Raw genomic sequence first — 25,409 nt, 5'->3', positions numbered from 1 at the left:
TGTCCAGTGCTCCTGTGTCAGGCATTGGTGCCTCCAGCTACCCAGCTACTAACCCAGAAACTTGGTGGTTTGGCCCAGGGCACAAAGCAGAGCCTCTCTGATGGGTCTCATCCTGGGCATCACCTGGGGAGTTGCAGAAGTGCTGATGTTCGGGCCAAACCCCCAGAGATTCTGATGTCTTGGTCCAGGGGCAGGAGCTGGGCATGGGGTAAAGCTGCAGGTCATTGTAATGAGCAGCCAAAATCAAAATTAGAGCCAATGCAACCTGGGATTGAATCCCACTTGAATCCCACTCTCCCTCTGTGTGAGTTTCGGCAAGCTGCTTAACATCTCTGTGCTTCAGTTTCCTCCTCTGTGAAAAGAACACAACAGCCTCCATACATTGTTGTGGGATTATGTGAAATAACATTTGTAGAGTGTAAAGCCTATAGTGCCTGGCCAAAAAGCAGCAACTCATATTGGTAGAATAAGGTGAAGCTGTGAGGATATAGTAATGTCTATTTGAGTTTGGCATGTTTTTTGTTTTCTTTTTTACAGATGAAGGATCACTAGGGAGGGAATCTAACACACCTCTACCCTGCCCTGCCCCGCTCCCATCATCTGAGAAGGAGCCCAGCTTCAGGTTTCTAAAGGTCTGGGTTCTCCTTTCCCTAGGACTGAATAAGCTGTGTGTGTGTGTGTGTGTGTATGAGTGACAGAGAAGCCTGTTGGCAACATAACATCTCCCAGGCTTATGGATTTGGAAGGTCTAGGCCTCAAAACGAATCAACTGATTATTCCAGAGGAGAAGGTGGCCAGGGGCTCTGGGTTTTGAGTCTTGCCCAGTGGTGGTGGTGGGGAGCTTATGGGAAGGGCCTGAGCTTAGCTGGGAAATGGTGCCCATGATGAGGCTGGAGCAGGGATGGGGCTTGGGAGCCCTGAGCTCTGGACACCTTCAGGAAACTTGGAAAGGTCCCCAGGACTGAGTTTGGTTCAGAGGGGGAAGGTGTTGACCTTTGAGTGGGGCTGTGGGCCAGGCAGAGAGCCTACCACCCAGCCTGGGCCTAGGCTCTGCCCCAGACAGCCCTTGCAAGCCCATAGTCCAAAAGGGAGAAGAAGGACCTTCCACAATCCTGTCTTTAGACTCTTCATTTGTAGAGTGTAGGCCATGACAAAGGGAGACTCAAACTGGGGTTATTTGAACTTGGAAAAATAGAAAATGTAACATTCGTTGGGCTCTGTGTGCTGTGAAGTGAACTTTATTCTAGTTTATTATTTTTCCCATGGTCCTGGCTAAGCCGCCTTCAGGTCCTCAGGCAGGCCTGTAGGCCTTCACTTGAGGCTGTTCCCTCTGCCTGTGACACTCCTGTCCCCTCTTTTTCCCCATCACCTTTACTCATCCTTCAGATCTCTGCCTACCCTGAGCTGAGTAAAGGATTCCAGGTTATGTCTTCCCAAGCACCCTTGTCCCTCCTCCTGTGATTATTTAATCGTCAGCAGCATAGTCTGTCTTGCTCACCATTCTAACCTCTGAGCCCTGCAGAATGCCTGCACATGTAGGCACTGCGTAGATATTGATTGCATGGATGAATGAAGGATGGATGGATGAACAAACATCATCACCCCCCCTTGGTGGCTGCTGAGGATAAGCAGAGAAAATGGCAGAAATAGGAAGCAATGAGCCCGGGGAGAAAGTAGAAGTTGTCTGGCCCAAAGCCCCACTGGCCTATGTCTGTACTCATTTTACTCTTAAGGCAAAACCTGCATCTTCTGTCACAAGTGGCTCTTCTGAGCGATGATTTGATAATTAGATGGATAAAGGCAAATTCACAATGTGCTGCTAATTCAGACTGTGGATACTTAACATACTAGCCTTTCTTATTCAGTACATAGTTTCTCAATTTGTAGGCATGCAGGCCAGACATGCTTATAAAAGACATTATAACCTAAAGGGACACAAAGAGAGTTCAGGGACATTCTTGTCAAGAGAGATGTGAATATTATTCTGCATGTGTATTAGACTTGAATACCTATGACAATGTAGTAGAATATTGAATAGCATTTACAGAAGAATAGAATATAAATCTGAATATAATGTAGAAATATAGAATCTGGAATAAAAGTAAAGCATTGAGTCATTGGATTTCTTATACTTTGATACCTTCCCTAACCTATTCCTGCCTCAGAGTGCTGAGGTAATCTTGGCTCAATGGTGGGAAAGATAGACCTTTCAGTAGTTTTAATAGTGTTAAGGTGAAGATTACAAATAAGCACTTAGTCTTTGCTCTATGGGTGGGGTCCCTGGGCAGTAAGAGCCAGTGTGCACCTGGGAGCTCCTTTTTTGGCAGCTATGAATGACCTTCCTGTCCTTCTGTGCTTTCTAGTCTCTTCTTTACCCCTAAATCAAAGTCTGCAGGAGGCCTTGAATCGCAGAGGCCGGAGATATCGACCACCATATCAATAAGGATCTGAGCCACTGACGGGCAACTGACTTCATGTGTTTCATGGAAAACCCAATTACTACCAATGAATAAACCAATTAACACCAACGTTGTGTTTTTTTCCTTCGTAGAAATATCTGCATTGTTATAAAAACAAAATGAGCCCTGACCGGTTTGGCTCAGCAGTTAGAGCATCGTCAGCCCGCGGACCAATGAGTCGCAGGTTCAATTCCGGTCAAGGGCACATACCTTGGTTGTGGTTTGTCCCTGACCTTGGTTGAAGTCCTGCGAACAATTCATGTATCCCTTTCACGCTTGTCTCTCTCTCTCTCTCTCTCTCTCTCTCTCTCTCTCTCTCTCTTTCTCTCTCTCTCTTCTTCTCTCTCTCTCTCTCTCTCTCTCTCTCTCTCTCTGTCACTCCCTCTCTCTCCCTCCCACTCTATCTGAACAAAAATGGAAAAAAAGTCCTCAAGTGAGGATAAAAAATTTTTTTTAATGAAACAAACAAAAACAGTGGGGAGAGAACAGGTGAGCTAAAGAATTTCTGATTTCAGAACTTCCAGTTCATGGCAATGTAGGGGAGAAAGCTTTGGGGACCGGGGTCTTCTTCACATTCCTCAAACACAAGTCCCTCCTCAGTTTCACAGTTGATTGGGTCAGTGAATCCAATCTGCATAAATCATCTCTTTTCAATTTCTTCTTAGAACTTCCTTGGAATGGAATTCCAGTAGGCCTCCTGCCTCTAGTGAAGAGAACATTTGTTTTCACTAAATGGTAAACTCCTCCAGGGTGAAGACAATGCTTTCATTTTTGTCTCTCCATCAGTGTCTGGCACATAAAAGGCACATGATAAAAGGGGGCGGAATTCTAAGTGGATTATTAAGGAGGGTGCTTCAATATTGACTGGGCAGATCATCCGAACAAGTAATGGCTGCAGGAGCTCCGGTCCACTGGGAAGCCCACTGAACTGAACAGCACGTACTGCTTTCCTCACTATGGGGACCCCACTGTTCCCTTCTGTGAGACTTAGTTCAGAAAAGACTTTCTACCACTTTAGTAAAAGGAAAACGGAAGCAGTAAAAGCCATTGTACACTACCCTCTTTCTCTCCCCCACAATTTGCTATTTTAATGCAAATTTAATGAAATAATGAAGAGAAGCTCACAGGCATACACACAAACCTGTCTCTCCTGGAGCTATTATTAGGCGATTATGTAAAGTGAATGACGTTACAAGGCCCTCTGTAACCCTGGAGAGGGGTGACAAGGACAGTTTCATGCCAAAGAAGCTCAGAGCCTGGAGGGGACTGAACATTGCAAATATTTGCAGCCGCTCCAGCCTCTGAAAGCCAGAGCATGAGCTCTTAGGAGGCAGGAAGAAAAGGAGCTCCAGTTTGCCAGGTACAGCACAATGTGCTTTAATGCCTCATCCAATTTATTCCCAAGTCCTTGGAGCAGGGGTCTGCAAACTGTGGCCTCCGGTCAAATATTGCTCACTGCCTGTTTTTGTAAATAAAGTTTTATTGGCACACAGCCATGCACATACATTTACCTATTGTCTATGGCTGCTTTTTGAGCAACAATAGCAGAATTGAGAAGTTGAGAAGGCAGGACCCATAAAACCACAAATACTTATTATCTGGTCCTTTACAGACAAAGCTTGCTGGCCCCTGCCTTAGAGGAAGGTGGGAATTCACATCACTCAGAAAAGGCCATGTTATGCTGCAGAACAAACCATCCAGAAATTTCTGAGGCTTAACACAACAAAGGTTTATTTTTCACTCGGGTGACTTGGCCATTGTGGGTTGGCAGGGGTTTCTGCTCCATGGCATTTCCCTGGCACCCAGGCTGAGGGACAAGCCACTTTCTCAAGCAGGAAAATGGAGAACTGGAGTACCAGCAGGCCTTAAATGCCTTATTTCGGAAGGGACACTGCTCGCTTTGGCGGGAAGCGCTCATATGAAGCCACCTGGCTGCAGTGGGGCTGGGATGGGGGGAAGCACATGGCTGCTCGGTGAGTAATGACTATCCAGGCACAGTAGTATCGATACTGTTGAAATTAGCTAGTTATTAATAATAGGAAAGGCACAAAGGGAAGGCCAGATATTATAGGCATGTCACTTGGGCAGCTCCACCAGGAAGCTACAACTTTACACTCCCCAGGGGACCAACAAAGGGAAGATGGGTGCATGCCCAATAAATTAGGGGGGGGGGGGCTAATGAAGGTGCTTGCTGTCAATTACACCCGGGGACAGAGATGGTTGGCCAGAATGGGCATGGACACTGCAAGGGCGTGAAGATTTGGGATACATAACCCCTTAAACAAAGGTGTTCGCTCTCTTGGCTCTCTGGGAACTCATGTGACTGGGCTTGTGGGGCTCTTTCGCTCCTGCTTCCTTGCATTTGCCCACATGGCCCACACCCGTGCGCACCCCACACACAATGGACTAATGGACTACAGCTAGCCTGATGCTGAACTGGACGTGGCTCCAACATGTAAAGAAAACTCTGGACACAGGCTTTGTTGCTAGCTCCATTGAAACCCCAGCTATACTTCTTCTATGACTGGACTAAGGGAAATGGGACTTTGGAAACCCAGGGATGTAATTCCATGGAAATAAAGCTTTCTACCATATCTCATCCTCCTGTGGGGGCGTCCAGAAATGCTTCTTCCAGTGGTATCCCAAGAACCTCACTCCCACTAGCAACCAGGGAAGATGAGACATATTTTTCTCCAATATCAGTATTGCTTCCGCTTGATAGAAAAAGGCCAAAGTGAGAGTCCCGGAGTTAAGAAGTGATGCAGCCAGGATTCCAGCTCTGGTCTTTTCTGGCTCAAAAGCCTAACCTCTTCTCAAAACTCCCTGCTACCTACTATTAATTTATTTTCAATTAATTATCCATTAATCTCTTTATTAGGTCCTATCTTACCATCTTACCCAGGCCAAGCAGAGATCCAGAAAGCTTTTCTGGACAAGGGCATCAGGACAGTTTAGAGCAATGGCCATGTGAGATTTGAAGCTCAGAGGCCAACTGGAGAAAACCCAGAGCGTGGCATATCAGGGGTTTAATTAAGCTGGGTTGAAAGAAAGGAGAAATAGGATGTTCTCAAGGACACCCAAGGGTCTGGTGCTCCAAGGAGAGGGGACACTCACTCACCCGGTATGCAGTCTAGGGAGGCGGCGCCCGCAGACCACAGGGCATTGGCACTTCCTTGGCAATCATACTTGCACACTTTCTGGTACCAGGGATCCTCACCCTCATCCTGTGGGAAGCCAAAGAGGCAGAAAAGTCACGGTCAAAGTTAACTGTAGTCAGCACTACTGGAAAAGCTTGTGTTCAAAAATGTTGCTCATTGCCCTGGCCGGTTTGGCTCAGCGGTTAGAGCGTTGGCCCGCAGAACAGAAAGTCCCAGGTTTGGTTCCCACTAAGGGCACGTACCTTAGTTGCAGTTTGTCCCCAGCCCCATGGGATTGTGTGGGTGGCAGCCAGTCGATGTGTCTCTCTCTCTTCCTCCCTCTCTCCTTCCCGCTCTATCTGAAGAGAAATGCAAAAATGTCCTCGGGTGAGGATAAAAAAAAACGAAAAAACCTTGCTCATTCATTACAATTGTCTACAGCTGCTTTCACAGTACAACAGCACAATTGAATCCAGCCATAACACACATAGTTGCCACTCATCTGTAAATCTAGATAAACAAGTGTCTGTCACTGTGGGTGACCAGCTAATAATCTCACAGACACACCCATATAAGGGGCAGTGTTCACTCCATTATAGTTGTCTTCAGAGGTTTGGGGATACCCAGTCCAAGGTCAGGCTCCTTTCATCCTCTGGAGGTCCCTTTTGGGGATCCAGTTTTAAAGGGTACTGGATTCAAGATTACACCATCTTAATTAAGACCTGGTTTACTCGCGTTCTCTCATTGAAACATTCTCTCAATGAAACATATCTCTCAGATAAAATGTGCTATTGCCACAAACAGAAAAAAATAATATTTAAAAATACATTTTTTAAAAAGTCATAGCCCTATACATTATTTTTGGCTCAGAAACTCTTTAAAAAAGGCTATGCATGTAAATCCTAGTCTTCTTCTTTTTTTTTAATCCTCACCCGAGGACATTTTTTCCTTTTTTTTTTTGGTAACCATTGACGTGAAAGGGACACATCGAGTAGCTGCCACCCGCACAACCGCACAACCCAACCAGGGCCGGTGACAAACCGCACCCAAGGTACCTGCCCTTAGCGGGAACTGAACCCGGGTCTTTCTGGACCGCAGGCCGATGCTCTAACCGCTGAACCAAACTGGCCAGGGCAATCCTACCCTTCTTACTATAACATACCTCAGTAGATGACAATCCCAGTGTGGCTGAGCAAGAGGACAAGAGAAGAAAAATCAAATTTTAAAAAAGAGAGAAATTCAACAAAATGTTTCATTACATGGAAAAGTAAAATGAAGTCACATAAAAGTTAACAAACCTCCTTCTGGAAGAAGTCAAACTAAGTAACTGTCAGCATCCACAGATGCTGAGAAACTAGGCACAGGAAAATTAAACAGAAAGACAGGGATAATTGGTATTATTTTCTTTTATTTTTTTGTTAATCCTCGCCTGAGGATATTTTTCCATTGATTTTTAGATAGAGTGGGAGGGAGGGAGGGAGAAAGAGAGAAACATCAATGTAAGAGAGACACATTGGTTGCATCTTGCAGGATCCCGACTGGGGACAGGTATGGAACCTACAACTCATGCATATGCCCTTCACTGGGAATCAAACCCTCAACCCTTCCGTGCCCGGGCCAAAGCTCTAACCACTGAGTGACTCCATCATCATCATCCTCCCTAGTGTCTGCCCAATGTGCTAGTCAAGAGCTGATGTTCAGTTCCCCCACTGTGACACATTTAGGTAATTATTTAGGGTTAGGACATTGTTTAGAAAATGCTTTACAGGGTTATCTATTATGTACAAGAAATATCAAACCATAATCACAGTATAAATACCACATAAATTATGTGGGGAAATTGAAAGTGTGCAAAATTTAACATAAAACTACCATATAAACTATCTTTATGGAAGAATAAATGAAAAGGATGACTGCACAAAGGAATAGGAAAAGTGTGTGTATATATTAGCATAAAATGATTGCTCAGAGCTGCGCTGTCCAATGCCCTAGCTACTAGTCCTTGTGGCTATTTGAACTGAATTTAACTAAAATTGATACAATTAAAAATTCAATTCATTTCTCCAGTCACACTGGCCACATTTCAAGTGCTTACTGGACTGGCCACATGTCACTAGTGGCTGCTGCACTGGACAGCACAGATATACACTTCTGTAGTCACAGAAGGTTCCAGCAGACAGTACGGTTTAAAGCACCAAAACGCCACTTCTCATTTTCTTTCTTTTTAAATCCTCACCTGAGGATATTTTTCTATTTATCTTCAGATAGAGTGGTGGTGGTGGGGGGGGGAGAAACATTGATATGAGAGAGACACATCGACTGGCTGCCTCCCGCATGACCCTGACCAGAGTCGGGGACCGAACTGCAACCCAAGTACGTGCCCTGGACCGGAATTGAACCCGCAACTCTTTGGTCTGCAGGCCAATGCTCTAACCACTGAGCAAAACAGGTCAGGGCACCACTTCTCATTTTCAACAAAACAAACCCCTTCATTTCTTTTCTGCTTATAAAAGCGACACACCTATGTATGAAAATCTCAAACAAAACCTGAGTGTAGACAGCAGGAAATAAAAGTCCCTCCTTAACCACTTTCCTATCTAAAAATTAGATCTGATGCCCCCAAAACAATTTCAGATTGTTTTAGAGAGTAAAGAAATGGTCTCATCTTTTTCATCACAATTATAAAACTCTTTTTCAAATCGTACCTTTATTTAAATAACACATATTTACCTATTCCACAAATCCCTTTTGTTTTTTTTGTTTTTTTTGTTTTTTTTTTGTTTTTTTTTTTATTATGAATTTTTATTTATTTTTTTGTTACAGATATTTTACCTTTTTACCCCATTGGCACCCCCCACCCCACCCCCTCCACCCTGTCCCCGGCTTAGTTGTCCATGTCCATTGGTCATGCATACATGCATATAAGTTCTGTGGTTTATCTCTTCCCACCCCCCCACCCCCCATCCCCTCTTCTGAGGGATGTCAGTCTGTGCCCTACTTCCATGTGTCTGGGTCTACTGTATTCCTCAGACTGTTATGTTCATTATATTCCGTATATAAGTGAGATCATGTGGTATTTGTCTTTTTCTGCTTGACTTCTTTCACTTAGGATAATACTTTCCAGGTCCCTCCATGTCGTCTCAAAGGATAAGAGATCTTTCTTTCTTACCGCTGCATAGTACTCCATTGTGTATATGTACCACAGCTTTTTGATCCATTCGTCTACTGGTGGACACTTGGGCTGTTTCCAGATCTTAGCTATTGTAAATAGTGCTGCTATGAACATGGGGGTACATATATTCTTCCTGATTGGTGTTTCAGGCTTCTTAGGGTATATTCCCAGCAGTGGGATCACTGGGTCAAATGGAAGTTCAATTTTTAATTTTTTGAGGTAGCACCATATTGTTTTCCATAGCGGCTGCACCAGTCTGCATTCCCACCAGCAGTGTATTAGAGTTCCCTTTTCTCCACACCCTCGCCAACACTTGTTGTTTGATGATTTGTTGATGGCGGCCATTGTGACAGGTGTGAGGTGATACCTCATTGTTGTTTTAATTTGCATCTCTCGGATGATTAGTGATGTTGAGCATTTCTTCATATGTCTCTTGGCCATTTGTATGTCCTGTTTGGAGAGGTGTCTATTCAGCTCCTCTGCCCATTTTTTAATTGGGTTCTTTGTCTTCCTTTTGTGGAGTTGTGTGAGCTCTCTGTATATATTGGAAATTAACCCCTTATCTGATACATCATTGGCAATGATGTTCTCCCATACAGTGGGTTGCCTTTCCATTTTGATGATCGTTTCTTTTGCTGTGCAGAAGCTTTTTAGTTTGATGTAGTCCCATGTGTTCATTTTCTCCTTTATTTCTGTTGCCTTAGGTGATGTATCAGTGAAAATTCTGCTCCGTATGATGTCCGAAATTTTGTTGCCTACATTTTCTTCTAGAATTTTTATGGATTCACGGGTCACATTTAAGTCTTTTATCCATTTTGAGTTTATTTTTGTGTATGGTGTAAGTTGATGGTCGAGTTTCATTTTTTTGCATGTAGCTGTCCAATTTTCCCAACACCATTTATTAAAGAGGCTGTCTTTACTCCACTGTATGCTCTTGCCACCTTTGTCAAATATTAATTGAGCGTATTGCCTTGGGTCCATTTCTGGGTTTTCAGTTCTGTTCCACTGGTCTATATGCCTGTTCTTGTGCCAGTACCAGGCTGTTTTGGTTACAGTCGCTTTGTAGTATAACCTGATATCTGGTAATGTGATCCCTCCAACTTTGTTCTTCTTTTTCAAGATTGCTGTGGCTATTCGGGGTCTTTTTTGGTTCCATATGAACTTTTGAAGTATTTGTTCTAGTTCTATGAAATATGTCGTTGGTATTTTGATGGGGATTGCATTGAATCTATAGATTGCTTTGGGTAGTATGGACATTTTAATTATGTTAATTCTTCCAATCCATGAACAGGGTATGTTCTTCCACTTTTTTATATCTTCCTCTATTTCTTTTTTCAATGACCTGTAGTTTTCTGCAAATAGGTCCTTTACTTCTTTGGTTAAGTTTATTCCTAGGTATCGTAATTTTTTTGGAGCGATGGTAAATGGGATTGTTTTTTCAGTTTCTCTTTCTGTGAGTTCATCATTGATGTACAAGAATGCCGTCGATTTCTTGACGTTAATTTTGTATCCTGCTACTTTGCCAAATTCATTTATTAAGTCTAATAGATTTTTGATGGAGTCTTTAGGGTTTTCTATGTACAATATCATGTCATCTGCAAATAATGACAGTTTCACTTCCTCCTTTCCAATTTGGATCCCTTTTATTTTTTCTTCATGTCTGATTGCTGTGGCTAAGACTTCCAGTACAATGTTAAACAAGAGTGGCGAAAGTGGACATCCCTGTCTTGTTCCTGTTCTTAATGGAAATGTTTTTAGTTTCTGTCCATTGAGTATGATGTTGGCTATAGGTCTTTCATATATGGCCTTTATTATGTCGAGATATGATCCCTCTATTCCTACATTGCTGAGCGTTTTTATCAGAAATGGATGCTGGATTTTGTCGAATGCTTTTTCAGCATCTATTGATATGATCATGTGGTTTTTATTCTTCATTTTGTTTATGTGGTGTATCACGTTTATTGATTTGCGAATATTGTACCAGCCTTGCATCCCTGGAATGAATCCCACTTGGTCATGGTGAATAATTTTTTTGATGTATTTCTGGATCCGATTTGCTAGTATTTTGTTCAGGATTTTGGCATCTATGTTCATCAGGGATATTGGCCTGTAGTTTTCTTTCTTCGTAGTGTCTTTTTCTGGTTTTGGAATTAGAATTATGCTGGCCTCATAGAACGTGTTTGGAAGTCTTCCTTCTTCTTGAATTTTTTGAAATAGTTTGAGGAGAATGGGTGTTAGTTCTTTTTTGAATGTTCGGTAAAACTCCCCCGTGAAACCATCTGGGCCTGGGCTTTTGTTTGCTGGGAGAGTCTTGATTACCTCTTCAATTTCCTTAGTTGTTATTGGTCTGTTCAAGTTTTCTATCTCTTCCGGGAATAGTTTTGGGAGACTGTGTGTTTCTAGAAATTTGTCCATTTCGCTGAGATTGTCGAATTTGTTGCCATATAGTTGTTCATAGTAGTTGTTAACGATCTTTTGTATTTCCGTGGTGTTGGTTGTTACTTCTCCTCTTTCATTTCTGATTTTGTGTATTTGGGTTCTCTCTCTTTGTTTCTTGGTGAGTCTAGCTAAGGGTCCATCAATCTTGTTTATCTTTTCGAAAAACCAGCTCTTTGTTTCATTGATCCTTTGAATTGTTTTTTTGGTCTCTATGTCATTTATTTCTGCTCTGATCTTTACTATTTCCTTCCTTCTACTTGCTCTGGGGTTTTCTTTTTGTTTGCTTTCTAATTCTTTAAGTTGTGAGGTTAGACAATTAGAAATTTTTCTTGTTTTTTGAGGTAGGCCTGTAGTGCTATGAACTTCCCTCTCAGAACTGCTTTCGCTGCATCCCATAGATTTTGTGTTGTTGTGTGTTCATTTTCATTGGTTTCCAGGAAGTTTTTGATTTCTTCCTTGATCTCCTCGGTGACCCATTCATTGTTTAATAACATGCTATTTAGCCTCCATGTGTTGAAATGTCTTTGCATGTTCTTGTTGCAGTTGATTTCTAGTTTCATGCCATTGTGATCTGAGAAGATGCTTGATATGATTTCAATCTTCTTGAACTTGTAGAGATTTAGTTTGTGTCCTATCATGTGGTCTATCTTTGAGAATGTCCCATGTGCACTTGAGAAGAATGTGTATTCTGTAGTTTTGGGGTGTAATTCTCTGTAGATATCTATTAAATCCATTTGGTCTAGTGCTTCATTTAGAGTCTCTGTTTCCTTGCTAATTTTTTGCCTAGAGGATCTATCCAGTGCTGTCAACGGGGTGTTGAAGTCCCCTGCTATGATTGTATTGTTGTCGATTTCTCCTTGGAAGTCCTCCAGAAGATTTTTAATATATTTTGGTGCTCCTATATTGGTGCATATATGTTTATCAAGGTTATATCTTCCTGTTGGATAGATCCTTTCAATATTATGTAGTGGCCGTCTTTGTCTCTAGTTATGGTCTTCATTTTGAAATCTATTTTATCAGATATGAGAATTGCTACCCCAGCTTTTTTTTGCTTTCCATTTGCTTGGAAAATTTTTTTCCATCCCTTCACTTTCAACCTATGTGAGTCTTTTGTTGAGAGATGGGTCTCTTGTAAACAACATATAGATGAGTCATGCTTTCTTATCCAATCAGCTACTCTGTGTCTCTTTATGGGAGCATTCAGTCCATTTACGTTTAAGGTGATTATTGATATGTACTTATTTATTGCCATTTTTGTTTAGTGTGGTTCTATTTTTGTTCCCATTTCTACTGCTAATTACAGCAGTCCTTTTAACATTTCTTGCAGTGCTGGTTTGGTGCTAATGTATTCCCTTAGCTTTTTTTTGTCTGGGAAGCTCTTTATTTGATCTTCTATTTTGAATGATAGCCTTGCTGGGTAGAGTAGTCTTGGATTCAGATTCTTGTTTTTCATGACTTTGATTACTTCATGCCATTCCCTTCTGGCCTGTAATGTTTCTTGTGAGAAGTCAGCTGAGAGCCTTATGGGGTTCCCTTTGTAGGTAACCTGTTGCTTATCTCTTGCTGCTTTTAGGATTCTCTCTTTGTCTTTAATTTGTGGCATTTTAATTACTATGTGTCTTGGTGTGGGCCTGTTTGGGTTCTTCTTACTTGGGACTCTCTGTGCTTCTTGAACTTGAATGCCTTCTTCCTTCACCAAATTAGGGAAGTTTTCTCTCACTATTTTTTTGAATATATTCTCTATCCCTTGCTCCTTTTCTTCTTCTTCGGGGACTCCTATGATGCGAATATTATTACGTTTCCAGTTGTCCCATAGTTCTCTTAAGCTGTCTTCCTGTTTTTTAATAGTTTTTTCCTTTTGTTTTTCTGATTGGTTGATTTTTTCTACCCTGTCTTCTAATTCGCTGATCCGGTCCTCAGCTTCCCCTACTCTGCTTTTTAAACCTTCCAATGTGTTTTTCATTTCGGATATGTCATTTTTTATCTCTTCTTGTTGGTTTTTAATTTCCATTTGGCTTATTTTCAGTGTCTCTATGTCCTTACTCATGCTGTTCAGCTTCCTCAAGATCATGGCTCTGAATTCTAGCTCTGTTAACATGCCTAATTGCTCCACATTGATCTCATCTTCGGTGGAGGTGGTTTGCTCTTTCATTTGGCTTCTGTTTCTGTGTTTCACCATTTTAGCTATCACTCTGGGCTTTGGAGCCTGTCAAGTTCTCCCTGTGGGTGTTGGTGTTCTGCTGTTTGTGGCTCCCTCTCCTGTGTTTAGATGAGCGAGGGAGGACCCGCGTTGAACACCACTGTCAAGTCTTACTTTCCTGGTTAAAGTTGCCAGCCCAGGAAACGTACTGTTATCCTCTAGCTTTTTGCCTGGAAGCTAGCAGTCTAGGTTAATTGATGAGTTTTGGGTTGTCAGTTGATTGAAAAACTCCCTCTGGTGCTCAGCCAAGGGGCTTTCACGAGGGTGGGGCAGATGCTGGTCCTTAGTGAGCCTCAATTAACACTTCAATGGCCCACAGGGTGGGGTTGGATCTCCGAGGGAGGGGCTGCTGCCTCTCTCAGAGCCCTGGGAAGAAGCAATGTGGCCACCGTCCTGAGTGGCTGCACTCAGCCAAAGCTCCGAGAGCCCTCCAAACCCCGAGTGTCCCGACACAGTTCCAGTCCAGTCTGCCCTCCCTCTGCCGGAGCCCAAGGTGAGTGGCTGTGGCTGTTTTAGCCTCAGTCCCGGCTGCGCTGTGGGGCCGCCTGGGAGTGTGACCCGCGGGCGCCGCTTATAGCTAAGGCCGCTGCCGAGCTGCCGACCGTGCGCTCCCAGCCCCGTCTCGCGCCTTCGCAAGCCTACTGGGATGGAGTCAGTGTCCCTCGTTGTATGGTCCTCGCAAGCTGCTTTTCTGTTGGTTTTTCCCGTCGATTTGTCTGTGTTATAGTTGTAATTCCAGTTTGGTTCTGGGAGACGGTCTGTGTAGCTCCGTTCACTCCGCCGCCATTTTTCGGTCTCCACACAAATCCCTTTTGCATGTCCACTGTGGGCCTGGCCCTGGGCCAGGGCCTAGGCCTTCTGAAATGGAAGCCTCACTCTCTCCCCACAGGGCCTTGAGGACCCAGGAAAAGACCAACTACAGGATAATGCCCAGGGTCATTGCTCTGCCGGGTTATGCATAGGCTACAGTGGGAGTCAAGGGGCCATACCTCTTAGCCTGGGCAGTTTCAGGGCCACCCCTCACCTGTAGTCACCAAACTGCTGTCTCTCCTGGGCCTTGTTCACTGGTTATTCATTCCTAGAGACTCCTTGGTCTACCCCCTATGGGCAGAACTGACCCTTTCAGGTAACAGTGAAGGTTAGGGAGCACCATCCTAGTAGAAGGCCAAGCCCTGTGCTGGCAAAGGAAATTGCCAATGACTTCTCACTTCCACATTCAATGGATTCTGTCCAACACTGAGCTTAAGTCTTTGTGGCGCAATGTTGGGTGCTGTCAGTCTCTCCTATCTTCCTTCAGTTTCCGTCATGCTGCTCACCTGGTTCTCCCACTACTCTGAATCGTCCTCCTCAGTCTCTCTTGAGAGCTCTACTTCTTTTCCATCTCCATAAATGTTGCTAAGCCCAAGATTCTGATACTTGCATTGAATGGCTTACTGGACATCTCCACGTAAATGTTTCTTACTATGTAAAACTGGTGCCAACCAAGTGTCGTCAAGGTCAGGGAGCAATCTGAACTGTCATGTGGTGCCAGTGGGGTATAAGTTGGTCTAACTTTTTTGAAAAACTGCTTGGCAATTTGTACCGAGGCTGGACACATATGTGCCCTATGAACCAACAATTCTACTCCCAAGTATTTACTTACCAGAAATGCACGCATATGTTCTCCAAAAAACAAAACCATGTACTAGATTATTCATAGCAGCAGTATTTAAAATAACTCCGAAGTAGAAACACTCATATGCCCATCAATAGTAGAATGGATACCTGTAGTAGAGTCACACAGTGGAACACTATACTGCAATGAAAAGGGATGATCTACAACTCCATAGTATGCTGCATCTCACAATGTTGAGTGGAGAGTCAGATGCTAAAGTGGATATACCATATGAATCCATTTAACATGTATAAAAACAGGCCAAAGTAATCTATGCCACTAGACATAGGGTCCTGGTCACACTTGGGATGGGGAGTGGCAGGTAGGAAGTCCAGAAAGGATGTCTTGATCTGAGTGCTGTTACTTGATCTGAGTTCTAGTTACTTGGATATGTTTTGTGGTGAACATTTATTGAATCAAACTAGTGACCTCCTGGTGCATGGGACGACACTCAACCAATTGAGCCACACTGATCGGGACTAGTCGCCTCTTTTTCCTATCACCCTATACCCAGTATCTATTAGGGGACTTCTTTTCTCTCCACCCTCACTGTCACTTCCTGTTTTAGACCCTCCCCCTTCCCCTTCTCCCCTGGACTCTCTCCTTGCTAAAAAGAGACTTTGCCTCATCCATCCTTCATTTTGTCAATGGAATGAAATGCAAACCTGATTTTATCACTTTTCTGCCAAACCCTTTGGTGGGTCCCCTCTCCCAGGGTCTGAGTTCCACCTCTGACATTTCTTGGTTGTATGACTGCATGTCTCTATTTCCTCATTCTTCAAGTATGTATAATAATGTGTTCCTTAGAGGGACTGTGATCTAGCTCCTGCCTACCTTTCCAGATTGATCTTTTGTACTCTGTACTACCTGCAATTCATCAAGTGTGCCAAGCTGTTTCCTGCCTCCATGCTTTTGTCCTTATGAGTTCTTGGCTTCAAATGCCCTCCCCTCCCAACTTTTCTGCTTGCTTATCCCCTTCCCTCTGAAGAGGACTTTTTCTGTCCCACATATAGAACTCACCAGTTGTTCTGGCCTTTGAGTCCCACCTCTTTGTTACCCACAGGTTTATCTAAGTACCTGTACAATTATACAAACTAATATAAAAGATAGCTGATAATGACTGGTCCCGAAACATTCATTCATTTATTACTATTTATTGAACATCTATATTCTAGGTCCAGGTTTAGGTGCTGGAGATATAAGTAAACAAAACAGGAAAAACACCTGCCCTCATAGAATTTATAGTCTAATGTGGGGAAGTGGGGGAATAATGAATGAGCAAATGAACTATAAAGACACTAAGGTGGGTGGATGCTTGACGTGTCATCCAAAGGAGAGATGATGGTGGCGTGGCCTGGGAATAATGAATGAGCAAATGAACTATAAAGACACTAAAGTGGGTGGATGCTTGACGTGTCATCCAAAGGAGAGATGATGGTGGCATGGCCTGGGGTGGTGGCAGTGGAGGTAATGAGAAATGGCTGGATTCTGACTGTCATTGGAAGGTGGTGGCAGTAGGATTTGCCAATAGATGATGTGGATGTAAAAAAAAAAAAAAAAGAGCTGCCTGAGGCCTGAGTGACTGAGAGAATAGAGCTATCATTTACAGAGGAAGAGAAGGTTCTAGGGGGAACAGAGATTTGAGGAAATGGGGGTAGAAATGTTTCATTTGAGAGGCCAATGGGACACCCAAGTGTTGAAGTTGAGTGGGCGGTTGGCTGGAAGCTCCTGAAGCTCAGGGGAAAATCGAGTTAGGCTGGTGTCACCCTATGTTCCTCGCAGTTAATGTGCACGTGAATCCATAGCTTCAGTCTCGCAGCTGCTCTGCCAAGAACTGCACAGTAGATGAGCAGTTGGCATCTAGTTGATCTGGGGACTGTTCATCCAGGAGGCACTCAGCTCCACCCCTATCTTCAAGAGCTGGGGATGGCCAAAATGCAGGAAGGCCCTGTCGGTTGGGCAAACATCAGTTGTGCCAAGGCCCTCTTTTGGGGGGACCAAAGGTGAGGTGAGCGGTGTGTCCTTAATAACCAAATCAGTTTGGCCCAGAGGCCATATCTGTCACTGAAGAGGGTCTATGCAGCTGCAACTGAGCAAACCCAGAGTTCAAATGAAGCTCAGGACCTGTCCAGTTGCCTTTGCATCGCCTGGGTCTAGGGATGGGCCCTGGAGGGGCTCCACATTCTGCAGAAAACAAAGCAGAAGGCAAAAAGGAAAGGTCGAGGAGGTCCGGCCACTGTCAACCTGTGGAGAAAAAGAGACCTACCAGGAGGCCTAGTTTGAGAGCTACTTCCTGTGTTTACCCAGAGACTGGGCAGATTTCCGCCTCCCCTCCCCAGAAAGCATTGCTCTGTAAGCAGCCTGGGGTTCTGAGGCACCAGATCCTTAGGGAAATGAGCAGAGACGGAGGGAACGGCAAGCATTTTACAGGAAGAGCTGTCGTCAGCAAGGGAGCAGCAGTGTGGCCTCTGTAGTCCCCAGAATGATTAATCAAAAAAGCTGGCAAAAGCATGTTTGACTACAACATCTTATAATACCAGAAGCTAAGCAAAACTTTGCCCTGGCTGGTAGCTCAGTTGGTTACAGTGTCATCCTGATAGGCCAAGGTTGTGGGTTCAATCCCTGGTCAGGGCACATATGAGAAACAACCGACGAATACATAAATAAATGGAATGACAAGTTGATGTTTTTCTCCCTCTCTCTCTAGAAAATCAATAATTTTTTTTAAAAAAGAAAATAACATTGTTGGAATAAGCAAAAGAAAACAGGCCAGACTTTAAAGGAAAAAACAGTAAAGGATTTAGATTATGTGGTTTTGCATTTTTCTCCCTACTGGGGTTGTTTTTGAGATTCCTCCACAGGTTACGCTCCACTAGAGCATCTGAGAAGTCTGCCACTCACCGGTTTTAGAGTCATGCAATACGGAGTCATTCTGCCCTTTTGCCCAAAGGACCACTTCATGGGAAAACACTTGTTACCACAGCAAGGAAATTCAAGGCATAGCTATTTCTCAAAATGTGCCTTGCAAACCTAAGAGAAGAGGTATGCATTTGAGGGTGGGGAAGGTCTGGCCCGTGGGCCATATAAGGCCTGTGAAATCAATATCAGCTAACATCACTCGCCTCACCAAAGTAGCCTGAGCAAATATAGCAGGCTAATTTTTTTTTTTTACATATTCAAGACTTTTTATTTTTTATTTATTTATTTTTAAAATTATTTATTAATTTATTTTTGTTACAGATGTTTCTCCTCCCCCCCCCCCCAGCCCATACCCAGCTTTGTTGTCCGTGTCCAGTTAGGCGTACATGCATATAAGTTCTGTGGTTTACCTCTTCCCTCCCCTCACCACCCCCTCTTCTGGGGATTGTCAGTCTGTACCCTACTTCCACGTCTCTGGATCTACCCTATTCCTCAAACTGTTATGTTCATTATATTCCACAAATAAGTGAGATCATGTGATACTTGTCTTTCTCTGTTTGGCTTGTTTCACTGAGGATAATACTTTCCATAGCAGGCTAATTTTTAAGTTGATAATTTTGTATGGCCCGCGAGTGATGTTATAAATATCCAAATAGCCCTTGGCAGAAAAAAGGTTCCCCATCCCTGTGTGAAGACTCTTTTAGTCTCTTTGATTGGATGTCACTAAATACAGAACTCTCCTTCCCATGGAAACAGATAAAGCCTTGGAGAAAAGCATAAAATTATGAATGATAAAACTGTAACCAGCTTCCAATCTACTTGAAAAACAAGAATAAGACATGGGAGAAAAACAGCAGGCTGAAATAATGTCCCTCTCTGTGAAGACGAAAGAAGGAAATTGCTTCTGGAGTGAAAGTGTTACTATTTTAGGCGACAGACATATTCAGGGGTAAATCTGTTATCTGTACCTGCTTCAACACAGATGAACCTCAAAAACATATTCTATGTGACAGACAAAAGACCATATGCTATATGATTCCATTTAAATGAAATGTCCCCAATAGGCAAATTTATAGAGAGAGACATAAAGTAGATCAGTGGTTGTGGGGGTCGGGGCTGGAGGGAGGGAGGAGGGGAAGGAATGGGAAGTGACTGCTAATGTCTACCGGATTCTTTTTGGAGAGATGAAAATGTTCTAAAATTAGATTGTGTGCTCCACAAATCTGTAAATATACTAAAAGCCACTGAATTTCACACTTTAAATGGGTGAATTTAATGATATGTAAATTACATCTCAAGCAAGCTGCTTAAAAAAAAAAATCTGCTGTCCCTGATGGTTAACACACCACAAAGAGGACACTCACCTGTAAGATAAAGTTTGGTAATTTTTAAAAAATATAATAACCATGACCAAGTAATTGAGTGATATAATTTTTACTAAGGTGGAAGTTTTTAAAATCCTTGTTGGCTTAGAATCCAAAATGTACAATGTAATATAAATAGAAGCCTCTTCAGTTGTAAGACATAAGTTGTGCCTTACTCTGATGATTAGTGTATTCCCAAGTGAACCTTCATCTAATGCATAAGTAAAGTCAATCCATTTACCTTATTTCACTGTAGGAAAGAGCCACTGCCACCATGGAATAGAAACAGGGGAGAGTAAATTAAACAAAGAAGCTTTGTCTTCAGGTTCCCAGTGTGCAATAGAATACGTCTTTCCCACGTGCATTGTGCCTTATTCCTCCATCTGGATTGCAAGCTGATTCAGTGCAGTAATTGCATCCTGTATTTTTTCTCTGTCTCCTGGAACATCCCTTTAGTTCAGGGTAGAGCACTGGCTATTTTCGGCTGGCTTCTTTCATTCTACGCGCCATGTGAGGGTGGAGGGCGTTGGTTAGGTGGGTAAGAGATTTAAGCTTCTCAAGCTTACCCACTGGACCACATTCCATTCCAGCTGGACAGAGGGGATTCTCTATTTGTAAATTTCTGGAGATCCCTCGCCATGCACAAATATTACTAAGTAATTGAACAGGAAAGAATGCACAGCTCTGTGCCTCCTGACAGCATGTCTTTTATTGTAGATATTCCCTGAATGAACAGGTCTAATTTAAAAATGGGTTGGTAAATTTTAGAGTTTCTTCGCATTTGGGGGTCAAAGAGCAGGATTGTTAGACTCAGCACATGTTTGGCCCATAGCAGGTACTTAGGGATGGGTTCTTGAATGAACAGGCAAACAAAATCTGAGGGCGAGCCCTGTGGATATCTGAGAACCAGAAGTATTGACATTTAAGCCTTGAAAGGGTATTTAGATTTTTTTTTTTTTTTTTGCTGAGGAAAGGGCAAAGAGGAAAGGACAAACAACAAAATAACAAAAGCATCTTAAATTATTAAGAATTACTTCAACAATCCTGGCCTGTGTGGTTCAGTTGGTTGGGCGGCATCCTATGTACCAGGAGGTTGCGGGTTGATTTCTGGTTGAGGGCACATTCCCAGGTTTTGGGTTTTGAGCTCCATCCTCGGTAGGGGCCATGCAGGAGGCAGCGGATGGATGTTGTGCTCACACATGGATGTTTCTCTCTCTCTCCCCCTCTCTTCCCCCCTCTCTAAAAAATCAATAAACAGTTTTTTGTTTTTGTTTTTAAATTACTGAAACAAGTTGCTATTAATTGCAACGGGGAAAAACAATTAGTCTGAGTGATCTCTACTTAGAAATACATTTGGGTTTGCAAAATGACATTGGGATTATATCTTTATAAGTCTTTCCAAACTGAGAAATGTGACTAAATAGCAAAAGCCATATGATTGGGGAATCATGAAAGCAGGTACTCTACCAGAAAAATATGAGAGGGTAGAGAGGAGAATAATTTAAACCAGGAATTCTGAGTCTGCTTGTGAGTTTTGTCATATCTGTCTACCAGGTCATTTACAGAGTGGAGAGACCTCTTCCTCCCCACCCTCCTTATTTATTTCTGTTACACACATAAATACCCAATGACCATAAAGAAGATATTTTGTTCAGAATGTACCTAAAAAAATTTTTTAGCTGATGGGTCCTTGAGAGTTGAGAGAGGCATGAAAGAGTATAATTCCAAAGACTGAAAATTTGAAAGTTGAATTGGATGACATTTTAGAGATTTGCCTTTAATTTCTCCTTATTTAAGCATATCATTCCTGCCAGGACCATATTTAGCGACTTAAAAATAAGTGTATTGAGTCTTCGGGGGTTTCTGACTGTCAGTTGGATTACTCTCTTAGAGTCCAATGGTACTTGGCATGCTATGTTAATCCATGTTTAAACTAGGGTGACCCCACGTCCTGATTTGCCTGATTTACACCCGTTGTCCCAGCAGAATTATTAATAGCAACCTCTTCTACTCTTAATAGCGTCTTGGTTTGGAAGATTAATCTCTACAATTCCGCCTAAAATTTTTCAAGAACACGCCACACTTTCCTACTAATTGTTGAATTTATAGCTATTTTATACAATTACTGAGATCCTTCCTTCTTCTTGACCCATTTTAAGCATCCTTTGAAATTCAGAAGGCTCCTCACAGAACCAGAAAGCCAGTGGTGAGACAAAGAGTACTACATCCACACAAAGACAACTGTTGTTCATTAATAACATATTAATTAACATGCTTTGCCAATTAATAATATTTTCATTATTCAGGTTGCATTTCTATTAATGAGCTATATTATTAACTCAGTTATATTAAGTATATAATGAATGCTCAAGGTTTGCTAGCACATACCTTCATAGCCAAACAGAAGTAAAATCAAGAAGCCTTCTATCTTACGTGGCATTCTCCCCTTGTCCTTGGCGGCAGCTCTACCTTATCCAAGTGGAGAGCTTCCCCAGGAGCAGGAGCTTAACTTGAGCACTGGCCTCATTAAGCACCTTATGCCATTTAGTTCTTAGGGCTTTGGCTGAGCCCCACCAAATTAACCCACATAGTTACCTGCCTCAAGAAGGAAGTTTTAGAGAAGAATCTAATGTCAACTGAGGTCAGTTTAGCAAAGGAAAGTATTAGTTTTAGTCTATCTTTAAATGTAAGGTAAGCAGTGGAGGAAAATGGAAACTAGAATCAGAAGACTCAGGTTTTAATTCCTTCTCTGCCATCATCTTCTAGTAGGTGACCTTGAGCAATTTCCTGCCAAATAAGCACTAACATTCTTGAGATCTGTGAAAATGACATGGATTCTCTCTTAGAAAGCAATTTGGCACCAAGTCCATGCCTGTTCACATGGGAAAATACTAAATTTAGGAGGGGGGAACAGTTACACACAAGAATGTACATGGCTGTGTTATTCATAATAACAAAAAAATGGAAACAATCTACATTGCCAAAGTTAGGGAGGGTTCAGTTCAACAGGTAGGGTTAACAGCTGATTCCCAAGCCAGACTGGGTGCAAATCTCAGCTCAACAACTTGTTATGCAACTTTGGACAAGTTACTTAAGTTCTCTGTGTTTCAACTTTCTGATCTGTAAAATAATGGTAATGCCTACTTCATAGTGGTAGTTTTAGACTTAAATTGGATTATGTGTATATACATATATATATTTTTCTTTTTCACAACAGTGTGAATATAATTCATATTACTCAACTGTACACTTAAGAATGGCTAAGGTGGTTAAAAAATAAAGTTAAAAGTTAATGAAGAGATTGTAATAACAGGGACAATCATGTGTCATACTCCGAGTTAGAAAATTACGAAAATTTACACATTGTATGAGCAAAACTATGTGGGAAAATGCAAAGAAAAAGACTGAGTTTCCCCTTTTCTTTTTAGTTCTTGGCCACCACTATTCCACCTCAGCCCCAGGGTCCCAGACACCTTTCCTGCATTCCTCTTGTCAAAGAAGAAAAAGACAATAATACTATATTATTAAAAAGATAATAATAACCCTTCAAAAGGAAAGTGCAACGAACTAATAGGGAGAAACGAAAAGGAACTAAAGAAACGTTATTTAATCAGTTTATTGAATGTCTACAAGCCTGACATTTATTCTGTACTGTGTATGGATTCATTCAACAAAGGTCTGTTCTACAAACTACTGTTGTATTAAAAAGAAAAGGACTGTTATTTCTTTTATAAGAAAAGAACTGATTTTCCCTGCTCTGTATTTTAAAGTTCAATGTAAAATTAAACCCTTAATAATAATAAGTAATAATCTTTTAATAATTGAACAGCAATAAAAGAGCTGTGGAGTTGGCATATTTTATTTGAAGGCTTTGCGGGGCCGACCTGTCCTGACTTGCAAGAAAAGGGCCACGCTGGGTGGTTTTGTTTTCAGGCCGCCCTGGGGTACCGGAGGAAAGGTGGGGGGGTAGGGCCCCAGCGGGCCGGGGTGCCCTTGAGACTATGACACAGCCAGCCCCCACCTCTGCTGTTTTTCAGTTGGGGCGATGGCGGCCCGGATGGGAGGAGCCGGGTATCTGTTATTACGCTTCTGCGATAAAAGCATTCTAAAAGATAAATAAAATAAAATTTTGTTTAAAAGGAGAAAGAAATGTACTTCCTTTTTGGTTTTTATCTTTCACCAGAATAACTCAAAACATGTTGAAAATAAGAAAGTCGTGGTCCCACTGGGGCTCGAACCCAGGACCTTCTGCGTGTAAAGCAGACGTGATAACCACTACACTATGGAACCTCCTCGTAGAGCAGCCTCCTCATTGGTTTACTTATAGTCTCACCTCAGAAACAGCGCTCCCGCGGAAACCCCGCCTCCTCGCCGTAGCCCCGCCCTCACTGTAGCCCCGCCCCGCTCCCAAGATTCGGACTTCTTGGCCGGCCTAACTCCAGCTCCAGCGTTCCGACCGCTCACCCTCTCTGCCCTCTGGGTTGCTCTCCCTGCGACCGGGTGTCCCCCCGCGGCCGAGAGCACCGCCCGGCTTATCACCCGTCCCCAAACTTTCCCTCAGCCTCAGTATTAGCGAGGCTGTCCCGGCGGGCGGAAGCGGATCACGCCCGGGCACAGCCCCTCCGGGCAGTTCCCCTCAGGTGGTGAGGGACCCTCACTTCCCCCATTTTCCCCGCCGGCACACTGAGCCGCTTCCGGGGCTTTGGAGGGCGGACAGGAGCACTGCTGGGAGCCAAACACTCAGGCAGCGTGGGGGGGCGGGGGTCATTTTTATATCGGCATTTATTTTGCCAGGATTGGAAAAGGTCGCTGGTGAGTCGGCCTTTTGACCCAGAATGTAGGCTCTTACTGCTCCCCTGACCTTTTCTATAGCCTTCTCCGAGGGGGGCTAAACAGTGCAGGCCTTTTGTTTGCTCTCGGCTGGGGTGGGGTGGTGGTGTAGACAAGCCACCCCCTTTATGGCTGGAGTGGGGGGCGAAGCAGGAGCGGACACAAAATTTGAGGGACCCAATGCAAAATGAAAAGTACCAGGCCTTTTGTTCGTAAGTTATTAAGAATTCCAAAATGGTGACCTCAGAGCCCTAAACCCATAGCACCTGGCCTTGTGCTCCCAGGACTGTGGTTCCTATAAGGTGCTGGGACCCTCCATTACAAAAGGTGCCTGTATGGTTTCCTTATTGGTTTTCGTTGTCAGTGCCATTTATTCATACCCCCACTAACACCCCCTCTGCATCTGGATGGATCTTTGTCACCATTTGAGGATTGCTTGCCATCCTCAAGCTTGAAAACCATTTAAAAACACTGGTGGGGGCTGGGGAGGCATTTTTAGTGTTGAGTGGGACATGGCTGAAGGCTGTGCAGCTGTGACTGTCATTTCCCTGGAGTCTTCTGAAACTGGCAGAATGATAGAGAAATTATACTGATTGTCTGAAAGCAACCTCTTCCGCCAACTCCTGTCTTCTTGGGAAGGCCCCTGAAAGAAACAGGTGTGTGGAAGGTGCACTAATCTGGGAGACATGATTTGGATTCCAGTCCTCTCTTGTCTACTCACTGTGTACTCTTGAACTAGGTCACTTCACCTCCCAAACCTTAGTATCCTTTATGAAATGCATGGGTTGGACTAGACACCTCCCACATTCTTATGAGGTAACCATAGTAAATACTGCTATCTGTTTTCAGCTGAAGAATTTGAAGCCAAAGATATTGAATGCCTTGCCTGAGACCATTCTGCTGGTGAGTTGCAGGGCTGGGCTCATACTCAGTCTTCTGACACCTAAGTGATTTTGGGAGGCCCATGTCCACAAAGGACAGTGCTGTAGTCTCTTGTAATAGTTTGTATGCATGCCACTGAGGAAATGGATACTTTCTCTTTTTTATCTTTTGTAATTTGTTGTTGTTCAGATAGAGTGGGAGGGAGAGAGAGAGAGACACATCCATGTGAAAGGGACACATCGAGTGGTCGCCATCTGCAGGATCCAACCAAGGAGGCAGGGGACAAACTGCAACCGAGGTACATGCCCCTAGCGGAAACCGAACCCCGGTCTCTCCAGACTGCAGGCCGACGC

The 25,409-nt window shown here is 43.2% G+C and overlaps 2 protein-coding genes and 1 non-coding gene across 3 annotated transcripts in view; 1 reads left to right on the top strand and 2 right to left on the bottom strand.

Annotated features, from left to right (window-relative positions):
- RS1 (retinoschisin 1) overlaps positions 1–21,825 on the bottom strand; it is a 30,084-nt gene extending 8,259 nt beyond the window's left edge. The window contains exons 1-3 of the mRNA XM_036270988.1: positions 21,733–21,825; positions 6,759–6,784; positions 5,578–5,683 (exon numbers count right to left, since the gene is read on the bottom strand). Of these exons, the coding sequence (XP_036126881.1) occupies positions 5,578–5,683; positions 6,759–6,784; positions 21,733–21,784 (184 nt within the window). The 5' untranslated portion in view covers positions 21,785–21,825. The remainder of the gene's footprint in view (positions 1–5,577; positions 5,684–6,758; positions 6,785–21,732) is intronic.
- Positions 21,826–23,561: 1,736 nt separating this feature from the next.
- On the bottom strand, positions 23,562–23,634 carry TRNAV-UAC. Its single transcript has one exon. It is a non-coding gene; the product is annotated as a tRNA-Val (tRNA).
- Positions 23,635–23,944: 310 nt separating this feature from the next.
- PPEF1 (protein phosphatase with EF-hand domain 1) overlaps positions 23,945–25,409 on the top strand; it is a 115,381-nt gene continuing 113,916 nt past the window's right edge. Inside the window, exons 1-2 of the mRNA XM_036271576.1 lie at positions 23,945–23,987; positions 25,024–25,077. The gene's annotated coding sequence lies outside the window, so the exon portion shown is untranslated. The remainder of the gene's footprint in view (positions 23,988–25,023; positions 25,078–25,409) is intronic.

Source organism: Molossus molossus, unplaced genomic scaffold (assembly GCF_014108415.1).
Source record: "Molossus molossus isolate mMolMol1 unplaced genomic scaffold, mMolMol1.p scaffold_m16_p_2, whole genome shotgun sequence".
In the NCBI taxonomy this organism is placed as follows: Eukaryota; Metazoa; Chordata; class Mammalia; order Chiroptera; family Molossidae; genus Molossus; species Molossus molossus.
Note: the sequence above shows the minus strand (reverse complement) of the source record. Positions and strands in the feature narration are given on the sequence as shown.